This window comes from Carassius carassius, chromosome 42 (genome assembly GCF_963082965.1).
Source record: "Carassius carassius chromosome 42, fCarCar2.1, whole genome shotgun sequence".
In the NCBI taxonomy this organism is placed as follows: domain Eukaryota; kingdom Metazoa; phylum Chordata; class Actinopteri; order Cypriniformes; family Cyprinidae; genus Carassius; species Carassius carassius.
This window is the reverse complement of record NC_081796.1, coordinates 474,377-492,500: the sequence shown is the minus strand read 5'-3', so window position 1 is coordinate 492,500 and position 18,124 is coordinate 474,377. Positions and strand designations below refer to the sequence as shown.

The 18,124-nt window shown below is 40.6% G+C and overlaps 1 protein-coding gene across 1 annotated transcript in view; it reads right to left on the bottom strand.

Annotated features, from left to right (window-relative positions):
- Positions 1-17,629, bottom strand: part of LOC132123887 (collagen alpha-1(XV) chain-like) — a 34,765-nt gene extending 17,136 nt beyond the window's left edge. Inside the window, exons 1-23 of the mRNA XM_059534579.1 lie at positions 17,063-17,629; positions 14,151-14,225; positions 12,140-12,232; positions 10,727-10,856; positions 10,493-10,530; positions 10,257-10,415; positions 6,899-6,919; positions 6,828-6,854; positions 5,840-5,927; positions 5,608-5,696; positions 4,853-4,921; positions 4,693-4,755; positions 4,438-4,569; positions 3,052-3,105; positions 2,756-2,791; positions 2,520-2,627; positions 2,266-2,331; positions 2,147-2,182; positions 1,910-1,951; positions 1,392-1,454; positions 1,242-1,277; positions 1,087-1,158; positions 734-799 (exon numbers count right to left, since the gene is read on the bottom strand). Coding sequence (XP_059390562.1) covers positions 734-799; positions 1,087-1,158; positions 1,242-1,277; positions 1,392-1,454; positions 1,910-1,951; positions 2,147-2,182; positions 2,266-2,331; positions 2,520-2,627; positions 2,756-2,791; positions 3,052-3,105; positions 4,438-4,569; positions 4,693-4,755; positions 4,853-4,921; positions 5,608-5,696; positions 5,840-5,927; positions 6,828-6,854; positions 6,899-6,919; positions 10,257-10,415; positions 10,493-10,530; positions 10,727-10,856; positions 12,140-12,232; positions 14,151-14,225; positions 17,063-17,629 — 2,130 coding nt within the window. The remainder of the gene's footprint in view (positions 1-733; positions 800-1,086; positions 1,159-1,241; positions 1,278-1,391; positions 1,455-1,909; positions 1,952-2,146; positions 2,183-2,265; positions 2,332-2,519; positions 2,628-2,755; positions 2,792-3,051; positions 3,106-4,437; positions 4,570-4,692; positions 4,756-4,852; positions 4,922-5,607; positions 5,697-5,839; positions 5,928-6,827; positions 6,855-6,898; positions 6,920-10,256; positions 10,416-10,492; positions 10,531-10,726; positions 10,857-12,139; positions 12,233-14,150; positions 14,226-17,062) is intronic.
- Positions 17,630-18,124: the final 495 nt, after the last annotated feature.

Below are 18,124 nucleotides of genomic sequence, written 5' to 3'. Positions count from 1 at the left end.
AATTTGCTGGTGCATTTCCTGACTCGCTGTTGTGTTTTCCGATTCATAGTTTTTTTCTGATTCATTGTGTTTTCAGATTTGCTGTTGTGTTCACTGATTCATTGTTATGCTTCCTGATTCATTGCTGTTTTTCCAATTAACTGTTGTGTTTTCTGCTTCATTGTTGTTTCCTGATTCACTGATGTGTTTTTTCTGGTTCACCATTATATTTTCAGATTCATTGTTTGATTCATTGTTGTGTTATCTGATTTGCTGTTGTGTTTTTTCTGATTCATTGTGTGTTATCTGATTCATTTTGTGTTATCTGATTCGCTGTTGCGTTTTCTGATTCACCATTATATTTTGTGATTCATTGTGGCTTCCTGATTTGCTGTTGTATTTTTTTCTGATTCAAGTTATATTTTCTGATTCATTATTGTGTTTTCTGATGCTCTGTTGTGTTTTCTGATTCACTGTTGTTTTTTTATGAATTACCTAATCTGTTTTTAGATTTGCTGTTTGTCATTTCCAGTTTGCAGTTGTCTTTTCTGACCTTTTGTGTTTTGAGATTTGCCGTTTTCATTTCTGATTTGCGGTTTTGTGTTCTGGTTTGTGAATTTACTTTGCACTTCAGGATTACTGTATAAATATGAACAAAAATATGCCTCTGGTTTGGTGTTGATAAAGCTTAATTAAGCCATACTGATTAGGCCATGAACATACAGACAAAAAAGTTTAGGGAGTGGTTTCTTACCAATGGTCCTTGTTGTTCAAAAATCTGTGAGAGGTTAAAGATTCCTTCAGTGTCATTCAGCATCAACTGAGGATGGAAAAACAGTGCAGAGTTAACTAAAAATGAAATTAGCATCTACAGTACATCTCCAAAATCAACTCAGTGTGAAATTTAAAACTAATTCTAGATGTTAGTGTTCATGTGGCTCAGTGGTAGAACATTGTGTTTGCAGCCCAAAAGGTAGTGGGTTCAATTCCCAGGGAACACACATACTGATAAAAGAATGTATAGCCTGAATGCACTGTAAGTCACTTTGGATGAAAGTGTCTACTAAATGCATAAATGTAAATGTAAATGGTCTAATGTTAATGGACCTCATGTAGATTGACCGGTCCAGGAGGCCCCGGGGGTCCAGGTAAACCGATTCCATCCAGACCTCTCTCTCCCTGAAACACAAAACACATCAATACTGGCATCCAAGCTGATGGCTCTGAGAGAGACGCGTCACAAATATGATTTGGATACAAACCTTCTGACCCATATCACCTTTCTCTCCCCTTTCCCCCTGAAAAAGTTTACAAAATTAAATTCCTGAATTTTATAAGCAGAAAGGAGCTATAAATTCATGGAAATAGAATGACTGTAATTTTATTCAGCCTGTTTTGTTTCATATATTTACTTGTCTCCCAGGAGGTCCAGATGACCCAGGCTGTCCATCGCCTCCTTTAGCGCCCGGCTCCCCCTAGTGGAGACATGATTACACACAATTAAAGCATTAAACACTACATCAAATGTTACATGAATGTTGTTGCACAAACAAGTATCATACGTTTTATAATATTTATATAGCATATAATAAATCATGTACAAAATAGTTATCCTGTGCAGAATTTCTATGAATTTGTGAAGCTGTATTAATCAGATAGTATGTTTGCCACTAGACATGGGACCAATTTTACTTGTGTTATATTAAGTGGGTTCAGATTTACTTTGAATTACACTTTGAAGGAGTTCAAAGCCTGAGATGCATTCACTGAACCTTACAGATGTGCTGAAGATAGGAAAACTGGGGCTAATGGGGAACAGGTGGATGGGAATGGCGTGCTTCCTTCGGAAAGCGGGAATGGAAACAGTGTGTGTGTGTGTGTGTGTGTGTGTGTGTGGATGTATAGGTGATTGTGTGTGAGGAGCACAGACCTTGACTGAAACACCCGGAGGACCGACAGCTCCTTCTTTACCCTGAAAGTGTAGAGTTGGGTTCATTTCAATTCAATCTAAAGCATCTCTAACACTAATAAAGGTTTAGACAAACATGCATCGTCTAAATATTGATTCCCAGGTAATGCCAGGTAAAAATCGCTTAACAGATACCATATCATGTTATTTACAGTATTGAGAGATCATGTCAGATTTCTCTGTGTTTCGTGCATGTACCTGTGGTCCTGGAGGTCCTGGGAGCCCAGGAAGACCCTGAGGATGAGAATATACACGAGAATGAGCTGCAGTTCAGCTGTAAGAGCCAGAAAAGCCTCAGTGAATGTGAATGTACGTACAGGTGGTCCTCTGGGCAGAACAGGTCTGAAACCACTGCTTCCATCCAGACCCGACCCCTCCAAATCCTGCCACCAAACAGACAGAGGCTAAAACCACAGGAGGCTAACTTCACTAATTCAGACACAAGCGTCAGATTCACTGTCAGCACTCACGTGGAAATAAACAAATGGTTAAAACAAACAAATAAATATAAAGGAAAGGACAGATAAACAAACAAAGAAATAAAAAACCTCTGAAGGTCTGTGAAACACACCATCATGTCGAAGCTAAAGCCCTTTCCCGGAGGCCCTGGAGGGCCCGGCTGACCCCTGGGGCCCTCGGATCCCGTCTGTCCTGGGAGCCCCGGCTGACCGGCATCACCCTGACACACACAGATCACTCACAATCATCCACAGCCTAGCCTTCAAACTAATAAAACATCTCATCAACATCTCATCATCTGAAGACATTAATCTAGAAGTCAAGGAGCTGATCTGAAACAGACTTCACCTTTGGTCCCATGATTCCAGGTAAACCTGGTTCACCCTGCCAAAAAAACACGAGAGGTGTCAAAATCACTGTTTGGAAAGACATTTGATTCTGCAGCGAGACAAGGCTGAAGATCAGGACATTACGAGCTTGGAAAAGACTTTACTAAATGTATAATAATCATGCATCTAAACGTTCAAAGACAGCAAGAGAGGAACACAGGAATTAAATAAGAATAAAACCAACCAACGTGACAAATATAAACTCAAGAAAATATCCCCCTGGAAAAAGCCATGTTTCATATTCAGAGATCTTACTTTCTGTCCTTTCTCTCCGTCTTTGCCTGTTTGACCGTCTCGCCCATTTTCACCCTAAAACGAGAGAAATCACCACATAAGGACCTTCTGCATATATCAGATATTAATAATAAATACAATACAAATGGCGACAGATGATAACTGTGGTATGGTATCATCTGAAGTGTGTTTCTCACACACTCATTATTAGTCTTATGTTGAGCAGTCTTTCAGGAGAAGCGTGAGGTGTTTCAGCAGGAAACAGGAAGTTAGCTGTAGTTTTGTCATTTCCAAATATATATATATATTGACTCAGATATAGAATTATATATAAACTCCGGATTGCAAGAAAAAAAAGTGACTATTAAACTTTTGTTTTTTAAATATTACATTTTAATAAAAAAAAAATGTGTTTGTCAATTCCACTTGCAGAAAAAGAAAAACTGATTTGTGAGACTCAGAATTTACAAAAAAGATATAAACTCAGAATTGCCAGATGTTAAGTCTCAATTCTGACTTTTATTTTGTTATTCTGCCATTGTTTTACTGCAAGAAAAAAAGTCAGATTTGTAAAATAAAGACACAATTGATTTTTTATCCCATGTTGGGAACAGGCTTCTACAGTAGAGTGAAGTATGGGGCTTTGCTAAAAACTACTGCATGTATTTTATCAAACTGCTGACAAGAAGTCTGTCATGTTTTCACATGACCCAGTCACACAACACTTGAGTCTGACGGGGTTCAGAAAGCAGAAGCGCTCGGTGAGAGTGAGGTTTCTGAAGGGAGAAACGACTGCCTTTGGTCTGTGGTTTGAGTTTAACATCAGAAGAGGATCTCTAGCTCATCTGAGTCCAGCTCAAATCCAGCCCCTCTAAACCAGTCCTCAATCACCTGCCACACAGACCTCGGTCTAGTCCATCTCGACCATCAACACCTGCTGACAGGAAGAGCTCAGCCAAAATAAAAGTCCTGTGTTCACTGACTGTCCCTCGCGTTCTTACACACACAACCTCATCAACACTGAACCTCCGACGTCATCACCATCTTCAGAAATCAGAATAATATGATGATTTACTGCTCAAGAAACATTTCTGATTATTATCAGTGTTGAACACAGTTGTGCTGCTCAATATTTCTGTGGAAACTGTGATGCATTTCATTTTTCAGGATTCACAGATGAACAGAAAGTTCAGAAGAACAGTGTTTATCTGAGATAAAAATCTACTGTAACATTATAAATGTTTTCACTGACACTTTTGATTCAGTTATGAATAAATATATTAAATATTAGTATTAAAAAATGATAGTGTATATTTGTATGATATTCAATTCAAGTATTGTATGGCTTGATTTCTGCTAATCAGCACGGTCTCTGTTCATTACTCCACAGGACTGATCCTCACTCACCGGGAGTCCAGGTTTCCCCGTCTCCCCGTCTCTTCCAGGAGCTCCAGGAGGACCGGTCGGCCCCGGCTGAGCTCCCACAGAAGGGCCCGGGGGTCCTGGACGGCCCTGTGGCCCCGGTGGCCCTGGAGGACCCTGGTGGGAGTCAAAAACACTAACTATTAATCTAAGAACCAAATCCATACATCTTACACATAAGAATACCACATGTCTACTTTTGTACAGAGTTAAATCATTAAAGTGACTGTAATAACCGACCCGTATCAGCTCTGTTTCACTGTCCTCGTCCACATAGCTGGATCCGGAGCCGTCGATGCCGCCCTGCTCATGGCAAACATCACTTCACAGTCAGCACATCTGCTATCATGGTGTACAGAATTATATTAATATGTACATAATAACCTATCATGGTACACACCGGATACTTGAATGTCCCTGGCGGTCCGGGAGGTCCAGGCGGTCCCGGGATGCCCACACCAGGATCGCCCTATCAAAGCATAAACCAGGAAACAGTGAATCGTTTGCTATGATTGGCCCATATTCATCCAGTCAATAGTGCATGGGTGCCGCCCACAGCTTCACTGGTTCAAGTCTTATCCCATTCACTTTTCCCACAGGGATTTTAAAAAGTCTTTACTAAAGCGTTACAATCCATGAACCAAACCAACCAGCTACGAGGAGAATCACAACATTAGGCAAAAAAACACAAGACTGCGACATTAATGGTTGATTGAAGGAAGAACTACAATCCCATGAAGCATCGGGAATGATATGAATCAAATTAAAAACTTGATTATATTCTGCAAAAGTCTGTTGCAAAATGTGCATTCATATGTACAAATATTTCAGTATTTTGAGAGCATAGTAAGACTCGATTTGCCATGAATTATGGCAGTGGGCGGAGCTACTTTGCTCACCGCAACTCTCTGCACAGCATCATGGGTAATGTAGTTTTAACTGCAAATTTCTCAAATTAAACTTGATTATTTAAAATAAGTAAAAATAATGATCTAATGGCTTCAACTACAGCATATGCCATCAATTAACAAACTCTGAGCTCATAACGATTCTGTTATACTAAAATAACAGTTCACTTCTGGAACCTGACTGACAGAGTCTATAGGTCTGTTAGGCATGCTATTATAAAATATAATCAGCCAGTGTGTGTCATACCTTGTCACCTTTGGGACCCGGATCTCCAGGAAGGCCCGGGTCCAGTCTCTCCCTGTACGTGACAGAAAGAGAGCAAAACAAAGTAAATGCTCACAGTCGTTCATGTTAGTTTTGTCCAGAATAAGGCAGTGCTCTCTCACACAGATGTGACAGAAGGACAGTGCGGGTCGGTGGTTTAATCAGGTGCTCACGTTCTCAAATGACCACCGACACCGAGCAACAATTCACTGGCCGAGAATCACTGATAATGAGGCATCGATTCCAGTTAGTAAAACATTAGTGTGTATTTCTGTGAAGGAAGCGTCCAGCGGAGACCACTGCTGCAGTAAACACAGGCTTGATGCTGAGTTTGAGTTCAGAGTTGTCTGGCCACAGCCAGTTCACGGGACATAAAGGGTACATTACTCAAGCATTTCTATTTCCACATCCCGAGGCTGCTAGAAATAAATCTGTAGCTGTTTCACTTCACATCCAAAAGCAAAGCTTTCACAAAGGCTATATATCAATGATAACTTTATAAAAACAAAATAAAAAAAGTTTTAAAATGTTTCTGAAAAAAGTCTCTTCTGCTGAAGGCTGCATTTATTTGATCAAAATTACTGTAGAAATTGGTAAATATTACTCCAGTGTAAATCATCTGTGTTCTGTGTGAATCTGTGTTAAAGTGTAATGTATTTCTGTGATGCTCCGCTGTATTTTCAGCATCATTCCTCCAGTCTTCAGTGTCACATGATCTTCAGAAATCAGAATAATATGATGATTTACTGCTCAAGAAACATTTCTGATTATTATCAATGTTGAACACAGTTGTGCTGCTCAATATTTCTGTGGAAACTGTGATGCATTTTATTTTTCAGGATTCACAGATGAACAGAAAGTTCAGAAGAACAGCATTTATTTGAAATAGAAATCTACTGTAACATTATAAATGTCTTCACTGTTACTTCTGATCAATTTAATGCAGTACTAATGAATAAAACTATACATTTTTCTTAACAAATGCTTCTTATTCCTTTTTCATTTTTTGATGTTTAGGTTTATTTATTAATTTATTTTTATTTTTTTTACTGTAAATAGGATGTAATGCTTTAAATTTGTGATTTAAACTTTAAATAGTGTATTTAAATTATTATTTTGTTTTTGTTTTTCCTGGGCAAATGTTCAGCAGTTGAAGACTCCATCAGACACACAGTCTCCACACAGAAACAGAAGATACTCACCGGAGCTCCATCCTTGGCTGGACCACCCTGTAAGAGAACAGAATCAACATCAATGCAGCTCAATATCTGACCATGTCTCCATTTCCTGTGCTCTGAGACATGAGCAGAAGAAACAGGTTCAGCTCATTAAGTGTGTGGAACATGTGACAGACTCTGGAACACGTGTGTGATTGTGTGTGTGAGAGAATGAGTTACACAGCTACGACACACTGTAAACCCCTGTCATCGAATCAGCAATGCCTGCAAAATATGAACTAAAATGTGACCAATACAGGTTAGCTACGCTATGCAGCACGTCAAGATACATATATATCTACACAACATGTCTACTCTAACATCAGGCCACGTACAAGCAACTGTGGTGATGAGCAAACGTCTGTCCACAGAAACAGAAGCTGAGAATGTTCTCTGTTAGTTTAACTGTGTGTAATAGTGAATCATTCACTGCGCAACTCAATAATGCTGTGATTTGACCACAGACAGAATCAACCATCATCAGTATGATCTGATCTGATCTGATCCATCACAATACTCCATGGCTGCATGATTAAATTTAATTTCTTGCTTTTATTTTTTTTAAGTAACAGAAAATTCAGTTCTCTCTCGGGCTTTCACGAGACATCACGGAGATATTTCTCTAAATAAATCACCAAGGAGGCCTATGTTCCAGGGCTCTGTACAAGCAAGCAGCGAATCTTCTGCTTTGGGCACAGCATCATTTTCCCTCCATCAGAGCAGTGCATATCCCCGGTCTCCAGAACCATGGGGCGGACATGCTTTCGAGTAAAGGGATTCCTCAAGGAGAGTGGAGGTGGATTTGTTCACCACGAGCCAGAATGCGCACTGTCCGCTGTTCTTCTCCCTGTCTCACTCCCGGCTGGAAGGAGACGCTCTGACATCACACTGGCTAGCAGCCAGGCTGTATGCGTTTCCTCCAATCAAGATATTGTTACTGGTCTTATGCAAGATCAGGGAGGAGGGGGCTTCAGGGTCCAGCCTTGGTTCCCTGACCTCACAGAGCTTCTGGTGGCACTGCCCTGGCTGATCCCCGCCAGGATGGATCTGCTGTCTCAAGCAAGCAGCTCAGTGTGGCACCCGGACCCAGGGTTATGGAGTCTTCATGTGGGGCTGCTTCGGGGATATCAGACGAGCTGAGCGCTCTGCAATCTCATGTGCTCGACACTCTCTTGGAGGGGAGGCCTCCGACTGAGGCCGGGCTACGTACCTAAATCACTATCTACCCCCTTCAGGGCACAGACTGTTTCGCTGCCTGCCCTGTGTTCTGACTCATCGACCTCGCGTGATGCGGATGCTCAAACTTTGGTGTGCCCTGTTAGGGCTTTGAGGATTTACATTGACCGTTCGGCCAGCTTTCGGCAATCGTAACAGCTTTTTGTGTGCTACGATGGTTGAGCGTAGAGACGGGCCGTGTCAAAACTTGGCTCATGGCTGCTTATACGAGCCAAGGTTTGGAATGCCTCTTTCACATTAGGGCCCACTCAACAAGAGCTATCACCTCCTCCTGGGGGTGGTCGAGAGGTATGTCTATTAAAGAGATATGCTTTGCAGCTGGCTGGTCTTTTCAGGAAACCTTCACCAGGTTCTACAAGCTGGACGTTCAGTCCTTAGCCTCTCGAGTGCTGTCGTTGAGTGACTGATTTATACTTCTAATCATGTGTGTTGCAGCCTGGCACAGAAATAACTCTGCACAGCCCTATGTTATTGTTGTTGTCTGCCCTGTACTCAGCGCAGCCTATGTTAGTACTGGCCAGATATGCAAAATTTGTATACCTGGGTTTAGATGCTCATTGGCTTATCTCCACCTATCTCCGTGATGTCTCGTTTCTACTCTCAGGGAACCGAGGTTACGATAGCAACCAGAGCATTTTGCATTACAACCGACTAAGGATTTTCATAGTCAAATTTTCAAATCTTGCCGATATTCGACTGATAGTCGAATCATATGTTTGGGGGCGGGGCAAAATACATTGAGTCAAGTCATTGGACAGCCATAATTACTGACATTAACACACAGGAAAATGAGTCACGAACGCCTCGCAGATACGAATTGATGTTTTATGTTTTGATTAAAGATAGTTAACACTAAACGTCAGCAAAACCCTAACAATTCACTTTTTTTACAACAATGCTCTCATTATAAAGTTAGCCTATATGACAGTAGTTATTTATGTTCTGCATTTCTGTTTTGAGCAGCGCGCTGAAGATGACCAGTAGAGTGAGCATTTGATAGCACGCTTTTAATCAATGGGATTAAACTCATCATTTCATATAGAATACGCTTCGGTATTTATACAACATAACGTTAATATTTAGACTTATAGGCTATCTGCAAAAAGAGCCCGAATGCACATGAACGTATGTGTGTGTGTGTGTGTGTGTATGTGTATGTGTATGTTTTTGAGTGCTCTGAAAGAACTCCTTTTGTGGACACGTTCTCCACGAAACAATGTGCAGAAAAACGGAACCTAAACTCTAAAACTTCACAGCTTATTATTATAATGGTGTTCTCATTATAATGGCATGTATATAACAGTCCCAGTCATATTTATTAATATTCTGCGTTGTTGTTCAATACCACGACTTAGGTGCCCTTGAGCAAGGCATCGAACCCCCAACTGCTCCCCGGGCGTCGCAGCATAAATGGCTGCCCACTGCTCCGGGTGTGTGCTCACAGTGTGTGTGTGTGTGTTCACTGCTCTGTGTGTGTGCATTTCGGATGGGTTAAATGCAGAGCACGAATTCTGAGTATGGGTCACCATACTTGGCCGAATGTCACGTCACTTCACGTCACTTCACTTCACTTTGTTTTTCCTGCACGTGCTGTGTGCTGAAAAGATAATCACCACTGTATGAAGCGCTTGACTCAACCAAATGCATCTTATATCAGGTAAATAATATATCCACGATATATATACACCGGCTGAAATGTTCTGAAATCACTTTTACCCTACCTGATCTAAAACATCCAGTCTCTGCCTGTGTCAGTTTGAGTCTTGGTGAAGTTTAAATCCCTGCCAAGATGCTCCTCTGTCGCTCACAGATCACGGAGAGTGAAACATAAATCTATAGAGGTGGCTGGATTTATTCACGTCCTTTAAAATATTTATTTGAAGATGCTTTCTTTTCAGATTCTTATTTATAGCTTTATCACAATAGGCTGTATATTAACTCTTAAAATTAAGTGAAATCAAACATTGAGCTATATAGTCATGATCATAACACCCCGTGAATATTCGACTCAAATCGAAGCATCGAATCGTTGACTATACGGGGTCATCCCTATATTATATTATATATCTTTTTTATACTTAAATATTTTTATTTACAAAAATATAGACAAAACAAAAAGAGAACACATAGTGATGGTTGAAGATGTAGTGTGCTTCACTCTGGTTCTGGTGTACATACAGGCTGGCCGTCTTGTCCTGGTTCTCCAGGCGGTCCTGGTGGCCCCTGTGGGCCCCGGGGCCCTGGTTCTCCTGGTGTGTGTGGAGCTGCAGGTCCTGGAGGGCCTTGGGGACCTCGCTCTCCTTTCTCTCCTTTCTCTCCTTTCTGCATGGTGATGACCTGAGAAAACACAAGACTGTCAGCTGCGGAGAAGACCTGACAAAGCAAAACTGAATCTGTGAGAGAGATGGACTCACATTTCTGTCCTGCGAAGCTCCTTCTGATCTGATCGGATCTGGAGTCATATAAAATCAGATATCAGATATCATGATGAAAGCTAATTAATGCATTTGAATAATCTCCAGAAATCAGATGATATCAGCATCCATAAAACCTTGTCATGTAAACTCTGTGTCCAGGAAATTATGATGTCCAGACTAACAGACGGCTGCTGAAAAGACAGACAGGGACTGATCTGAAGATGTGTTCACCTTTTGGACCGCTGATGATGATGATGTCCTCTCCAGAGCCTTCCTCCAGGTCCTCATCATCCGTCTCAGTGATGGACGAGGGAGATTCAGTAGGTGGTGCTCTCATTGGACCACTCTCTATTTCCTCAGGCTAAACACCAAACAGCCAATGAATATACAGTAATATCATATCATATATCAGTTCCTATCATATATCATATCATATATCATAATGTATCATATATAATATCGTATCGTATAGTATCAACTCATATCGTATCGTATCATACAATATTGTATCATATCGTATCGTATCATATGTCTTATCATATCGTATCATATCATAACATATCATATATCTTATGATATCATATATCATATCATATCGTATAGTATCGTGAACTGATCCTGCACACACTCAGAGACCCTGCCATCGCTACTTAGGCCTTTTATTCAGATAAATAGTAGCATTTATATTATTATAAAATAATTAACGTCAAAAATATGAAAAAAATTACCAATATTTAAAGTTCCTTCAAGGTCTGTTACCATATACAACAATAATAAGCCATGATTTAATAAGGAAATTAAAATATTATGCAGGGAGAAGCCCAAGGCATTTAAGAGTGGGGATAAAGAGCTTCATAAAGTCATCAAAAGCTATTAAAAAGACAAAAGGAAGTTACGAGTGTACATTAAAAACGAGTCATGGTGTCTGGAGACGTCTGGAGCAGATCTCTTTTGCCTGATGAAGTTGATGCGGTCTACAGTGGATCTGACAGTATGATGGAGGGTCTTCCTTCAGATCAGAGGAATATGAGCCCGCTCAGACTCCAGCTGTAAAGTGGAGAGCAGACCTCCTAGCCCCAGTATTCACTCAGATATTCAACCGATCATTAACAGTATGCAGAGCTTAAAAGCAGCTGTTATTATTCCAGCGCCAAAAAAAGCTGAATATTAGCCGCTTCGATGATTACAGACCAGTGGCCCTGACTTCAGCTGTGATGAAATCTGTGAGCGATTAGAACTCAGGAATTTAATTTCTGCAGTCTATCTGGATTCCTACAAATCCCTTTTTGTGGACTACAAATCTGCATTAATACAGTCATTCCAGGTAAACTCTTGAGAAGCTGAAGCCATTGCTCTTTGGATTTTCTGCAGAATGGATCAGAAGTAGATAAAATGACTCTGAGTACACTGATGATTTCATTTTTAGGGTTGCAGATGGTACCACTGATTGGTTTAGTAACAGGCCATAATGAGCTGACTACAGAAGGGAGGGTCGACATTGTTTGAATGGAGATGTACTCATAATCTGAAGTTGAATGTCCTAAAGACAAAGGAAATGGTTTTTGATTTCTGATGGAGGACAAATGCTCTTTTTTTCTTAAAGACTTGATGTACTAGAGCTGACGTCAGTAAAGTGTCCCTCACCATCGTATATTCTCTCTCTTCAATCACTTTCTTGACCTCGTTCGGTGTCTCCGTGTCATCGTAGATGTCGTCACCGCTGCCGTATCCAGACGCCTGAAAATGATGCAGTCAGAGGTTATCTCCTGCTCATTAGGGGTTGACTGTGCAGTCTGGAGACACATGATGAAAATTAACTCGCTTTCATTTATATACCACATTAAAAACTACAAGAATGGACCAAAAAAAAAACTAGTAAACTAAAACAATTCCACAAGCAGCAATGATGAAATAAAAAAATACAAATAAAACACATTTCACAACATGTCCAAGGTAAAGCATTTGAAACCAAATCCTTGAATAAAACCAGAGCTTTGCAGGAAATGTGTTGCTCTGCACTGCAGCTGTGATGTGATACTGTGACCACTAGAGGTCTCTCTTACACCAGCTGTGCTAGTGCTAGTGCTAATGTTAGTGTTAGTGCTAGTGCTAGTGCTAGTGCTAGTGCTAGTGTTAGTGCTAGTGTTAATGTTAGTGCTAGTGCTAGAGCTAGTGTTAGTGCTAGAGCTAGTGTTAGTAATAGAGCTAGTGTTAGTGCTAGTGCTAGTGTTAGTGCTAGTGCTAGTGCTAGTGCTAGTGTTAGTGCTAGTGCTAGTGCTAGTGTTAGTGCTAATGTTAGTGTTAGTGCTAGTGTTAGTGCTAGTGTTAGTGCTAATGTTAGTGTTAGTGCTAGTGTTAGTGCTAATGTTAGTGTTAGTGCTAGTGCTAGTGCTAGTGCTAATGTTAGTGTTAGTGCTAGTGCTAGTGTTAGTGCTAGTGCTAGTGTTAGTGCTAGTGCTAGTGTTAGTAATAGAGCTAGTGTTAGTGCTAGTGCTAGTGTTAGTGCTAGTGCTAGTGCTAGTGTTAGTGCTAGTGCTAGTGCTAGTGTTAGTGCTAATGTTAGTGTTAGTGCTAGTGTTAGTGCTAGTGCTAGTGCTAGTGTTAGTGCTAGTGTTAGTAATAGAGCTAGTGTTAGTGCTAGTGCTAGTGTTAGTGCTAGTGCTAGTGTTAGTAATAGAGCTAGTGTTAGTAATAGAGCTAGTGCTAGTGCTAGTGCTAGTGTTAGTGCTAGTGCTAGTGCTAGTGCTAGTTGTGGGAAGTCGTGGCCTAATGGTTAGAGAGTCGGACTCCCAATCGAAAGGTTGTGAGTTCGAGTCCCGGGCCGGCAGGAATTGTGGGTGGGGGGAGTGCATGTACAGTTCTCTCTCCACCCTCAATACCACGACTTAGGTGCCCTTGAGCAAGGCATCGAACCCCTGACTGCTCCCCGGGCGCCGCAGCATAAATGGCTGCCCACTGCTCCGGGTGTGTGCTCACAGTGTGTGTGTGTGTGTTCACTGCTCTGTGTGTGTGTGCATTTCGGATGGGTTAAATGCAGAGCACAAATTCTGAGTATGGGTCACCATACTTGGCTGAATGTCACGTCACTTTCAGTGTTAGTGTTAGTGCTAGAGCTAGTGCTAGTGCTAGTGTTAGTGCTAGTGTTAGTGCTAGTGCTAGTGTTAGTGCTAGTGCTAGTGAGCTGCTGACTGACTACACACACTCATGTTCTGAAGCAGGAGTGGCACTAACTGCTCATATGAACACAGCTGGATTTAAACTCATGTCAGTGTATATATATATATATATATATATGTGTGTGTGTGTGTGCATTTAAAAATGTATTTATAATTTTAAAACATTTAAAAAATATATACAAGAATGGACAAAATAATATAATTTTAACCTTATTTTTATATTTTGAAATATGTATATATAAAACTTTAAAAAAAAAAACTAATCAAGCTGAAATGTATGGGAGATCTCATCATTAATGCATATATTTAACATGACCTTCTGTGGTTGATGATCAGAATTTCTCTTTTTAATTGTTATTATTATTATTTTTAGGAGCTTCTGATTTTGCGCCATATTAAATTATATTTGACCTATTGATGTAAGGTGATGTATGTTTTATGTATGTATATGCTGTTGATATGGATGTGCTGACACTCACGTAAGGATCGTCCTCCTCACACTGTTCGTTCGGAGCGCTGGGATCCGCCGACAACAGCAGCTGCTGGATCGAGCCCTGCACACACACACACACACACACAGAGAGAGAAAGATATTTAATAGCCTGAAACTGATTATCAGATGAACACACACACACTCACACACACACACACACACACACACACACACACACACACACACACACGAATCAGAATCAGGAGAGTGACACACATCAGTCTGTGCTCCACATGTTCTTATCTGACATGAATGGTCAACATTAGCTCTTGACCTTTGACCTCTGTGCATGTAAAAGCAGTGTTTACTCAGAGCTCTAACGAGCTGAAGTCCTTATTAACACAGGCTGCAAACACTCTTGTGCAACACATCCAGAGGAAACACAACTGTTATCCATTCACTGAAGCAACAACAAACGCTGAAGTGTGGGAAGAAAGACAGAGAGAGAGAGAGAGAGAGAGAGAGAGAGAGAGAGAGAGTCTTTGATAGACACCATCAAGCCCAATCATAATTAATCAAATCAAAACGTATAGCCTTTATGTTACATTAATTTTCAGGCTTATGTATTTATTATTCTTTTTTTATTACATGTTTTTTTCGTCATACTTAATTTTTTATAGTTATGATTTATTTGATTGTCATGATTCCTAATGCATTGACATGTACTGTCAAATAATACCAATTTTCCAATCCTTTTATTTTATTTTACTTTTTTATCTGGTCTACCTTCAGAATGGTGTAATTTAAAATATTTCATACAATTTCCAATTTAAATAACCCAGAACAGAGCAATGTTAAAGCCCAAAGAAGTGAAGGAATCTGCAGCAGCTGAAATCCCTCTGTGTTTTCCACAGCTTCCAGCATCTGTGTTTCAATTAGTCATGTTGATTAGCCTGTGCTTCCTGCCAGACTGACTCAGCTAGCAGCTATGCTAACCGCGAGACACGCTAGATTCAGATGTGCTGTCTGTCTGCATCTGTGTGAATCAGAAGTCACCTTCAGCCTCACGTGAAACAGGATCATGATCGTGTCCCTAAAGCAGGAGAATCCAATTCCAGCGATACGAACAAACTCCATCAATATGAAAATGAGGAACTTCTGAGTCATTGATATTTCATCCTGTTCCAATCCAGCATCTGAGTCACGAACACTTTCAACATACACGAGGTTGAGGGGATTTCATCCAAAACCTTTGGGAGAACTCAAAGCAGCGCCTCTCAAACTCTGCAACCTGATGTATTCTTCCAAAGAGAGAGTTTAACTCAGATTTGTGTTTAAAATATCATTTCTATTCACATTAAAAATGATGCATCACATTACTGCAGCAACATTTCATGGGTCTGTAGTCAACAGAAAACACTGAAGACTTGTTTCTGTTGGTCAGTGTGCTGAGTTTGTGTGACTTGAATCTGTGTTGGGAAATCTTTCACCCTCACAAAAAATGTGCTATTGTGAGGATCCTGCACCAGTTTAAACCCTGTTGCAAAATCCTGTCTTGACCTTTGAGCGACAAGTGATATGAACGATCTCTTCCGTTTCAGTGTAAATCAGTCATGTAAAGAGAAACTCTGTCCACCTAATTGGTCTAAAATAATCCAAATAAGTGCATATAAAACAGGAAAATGTCAGTGTGTGTGGCAAGTTATAAAACTCTCAGAAACTACAAAACACAGCTGGTCAAAGATAATAATAGCTGTTCTGCTGCTCCTGATGTAAGCGCAATTATCTCATGAGCTAGAATGATCATTTCTAAACATAAAAACAAATACATGGGTTAATTTTTATGTATTTTTTTACTGAAAAAAATGAATGCGGATAAAGAACATTCTAGAGCAGATGAAGCACACAAACACAAGGCACAAGACCCTAACCCTAACCCTAACCCTAACTGATCAGAGCTATGAAACCAGCGCTGAGTTACAAACATGACGTGTGTCAAGTGTCATGCCTCATCTACTAACACGCCAATCATCTAATAGCAATATTACAGTCATAATAATCACTTTTACAGTTCTTTTCTGCCGCTAGTGACTGTATGCTTACTTTGTATGGAGAACAGCAGCTTGGACATTGTGCTAAACAGCTCCTGTTGTGTTATACAGAAGATCACTCAAGACAAATCCATCCAAACAACAGGAAGCTAATTATGATGAGCTCCAAATATATATCAATTTAGCCTAATTATTGGCTAAAGGAAACATTCCCTGTGCCTTTTAAAGAAAACGTAGACTTAAATTAAAAATATAAATAATATATAAAATATAAAAAACCTGTAAAGGTTAAAATTCAGATGTCAGAACAGAGCCACTGTAAAATGAATTAATTCAGTACACTTTATGTATAATATAAAATATATCTATAGAATTAAGATGCTATAGAAAATATAAGATTTATACCGTATTTTCCGCACTATAAAGCACACCTTCAATGAATGGCCTATTTTAGAACTGTTTTCATATATAGGGCGCAGCGGATTATAAGGCGCATAGAACAGAAGATCCTGCAGTAAACGTTTGACTGGGCTTGCGTTATGCATCCACTAGATGGAGCTGTGCTAAAGGGAAGGCCAACATTTTGACAGAGCGCCTTGATCCATATATAAGGTCGTTTTTTGAGAAAATTAAAGGCTTTTAATGAGCAGCGAGCTCATTGGCTACTGATACAGGAGAGAACCAATCAGCTGTGCCATGTGATAATGATGTCATTAGGTCAGATTGAGTTAGACCTATCGGACTGCGCCATCTAGAGTTGCATGCCAGAACTCACACACACAAGATATTATTGATATTATTAATATTATTAATAAGTAAGCTAAAATTCATAATAGTATTGATAAAACACATGAATGATACATATAATTAAGATGTTATGTAAATGATATTACTATAATTATCTCACCACAAAGCGCTCCAGCCTGGTTCCTCCGGCGTTCCCTATGAAGATGCCGGAGCTGGGCTGGAAGGTGAGTCCGTCTGGACTCCTGAGGAAGGCCACGCGATGGTGCTCCTCACAGTCCATGTACAGCCTCACCTCCTCTCCCTGTACAGCCAGTGTGAAGCGCGCCCAGCGGCCCGTCAGATCGCCCATCTTGAAGGACGCCGCCTCCTGTGTGTGAGCGGCCCCGGGCTCGGTGTAGTACAGAACCACGCGCTGGGACCCGTCCTCCACCGGAGCCAGAGACACTCCCAGATGGACGATCTTCTGCAGTGCGTCTGTGATGGCGAACAGCACTCCTCCGCGCCGAGTGCTGGGTCTGGCCGTCACGATGATGGAGAAGTCACGGTAGAACGGGTCAGGGATGAAGGAGCGCGTCAGACGACCCACGTTAGCGTCCGGGCCGAAGCTGTACGCCGGGAAGCCCTCGAAGCCTGTGATGAAGGCCACAGACGGAGGCAGAGGAACACCGATGAGCTCGGTGAGGTCCAGCTGAGCGCTCGAGTCCCGCTCTGCACACACAGAGAACATCAGAGATCATCAACGTGTCCAAACACAGCCATTCTAGCTCATTCTGAGAAAAGAAGATGAGTGGGAAATGTCCACAAATGACAATAACATTAGTGAATATGTTGAGCTGTGCTGCTCGTCTTAAAGCCGCATCATAGGGCTCATCATGTAATGTGTAATTATAAATCTAAAATAGTCTAATAAAATCTAATAAAACATAGAACGTGTTAATATCTTTTAGCGTTCAATATGAGAAGCAACAGACAAGAATCTTTTCATAGTAATTTATTAATCAGGTTATTTTTCAGATAAATAAAAAATGTTTAATATTATTATATTATATATAAATAAAGTTCTGTGTTAAAGTGTAATGTATTTCTGTGATGCTCCGCTGTATTTTCAGCATCATTCCTCCAGTCTTCAGTGTCACATGACCTTTTTATCAACGTTGAAAACACTTGCTTGAGCAATCAGAGTTCAACATACAAGATTTTCTGATCCCATCCACAAGCAATT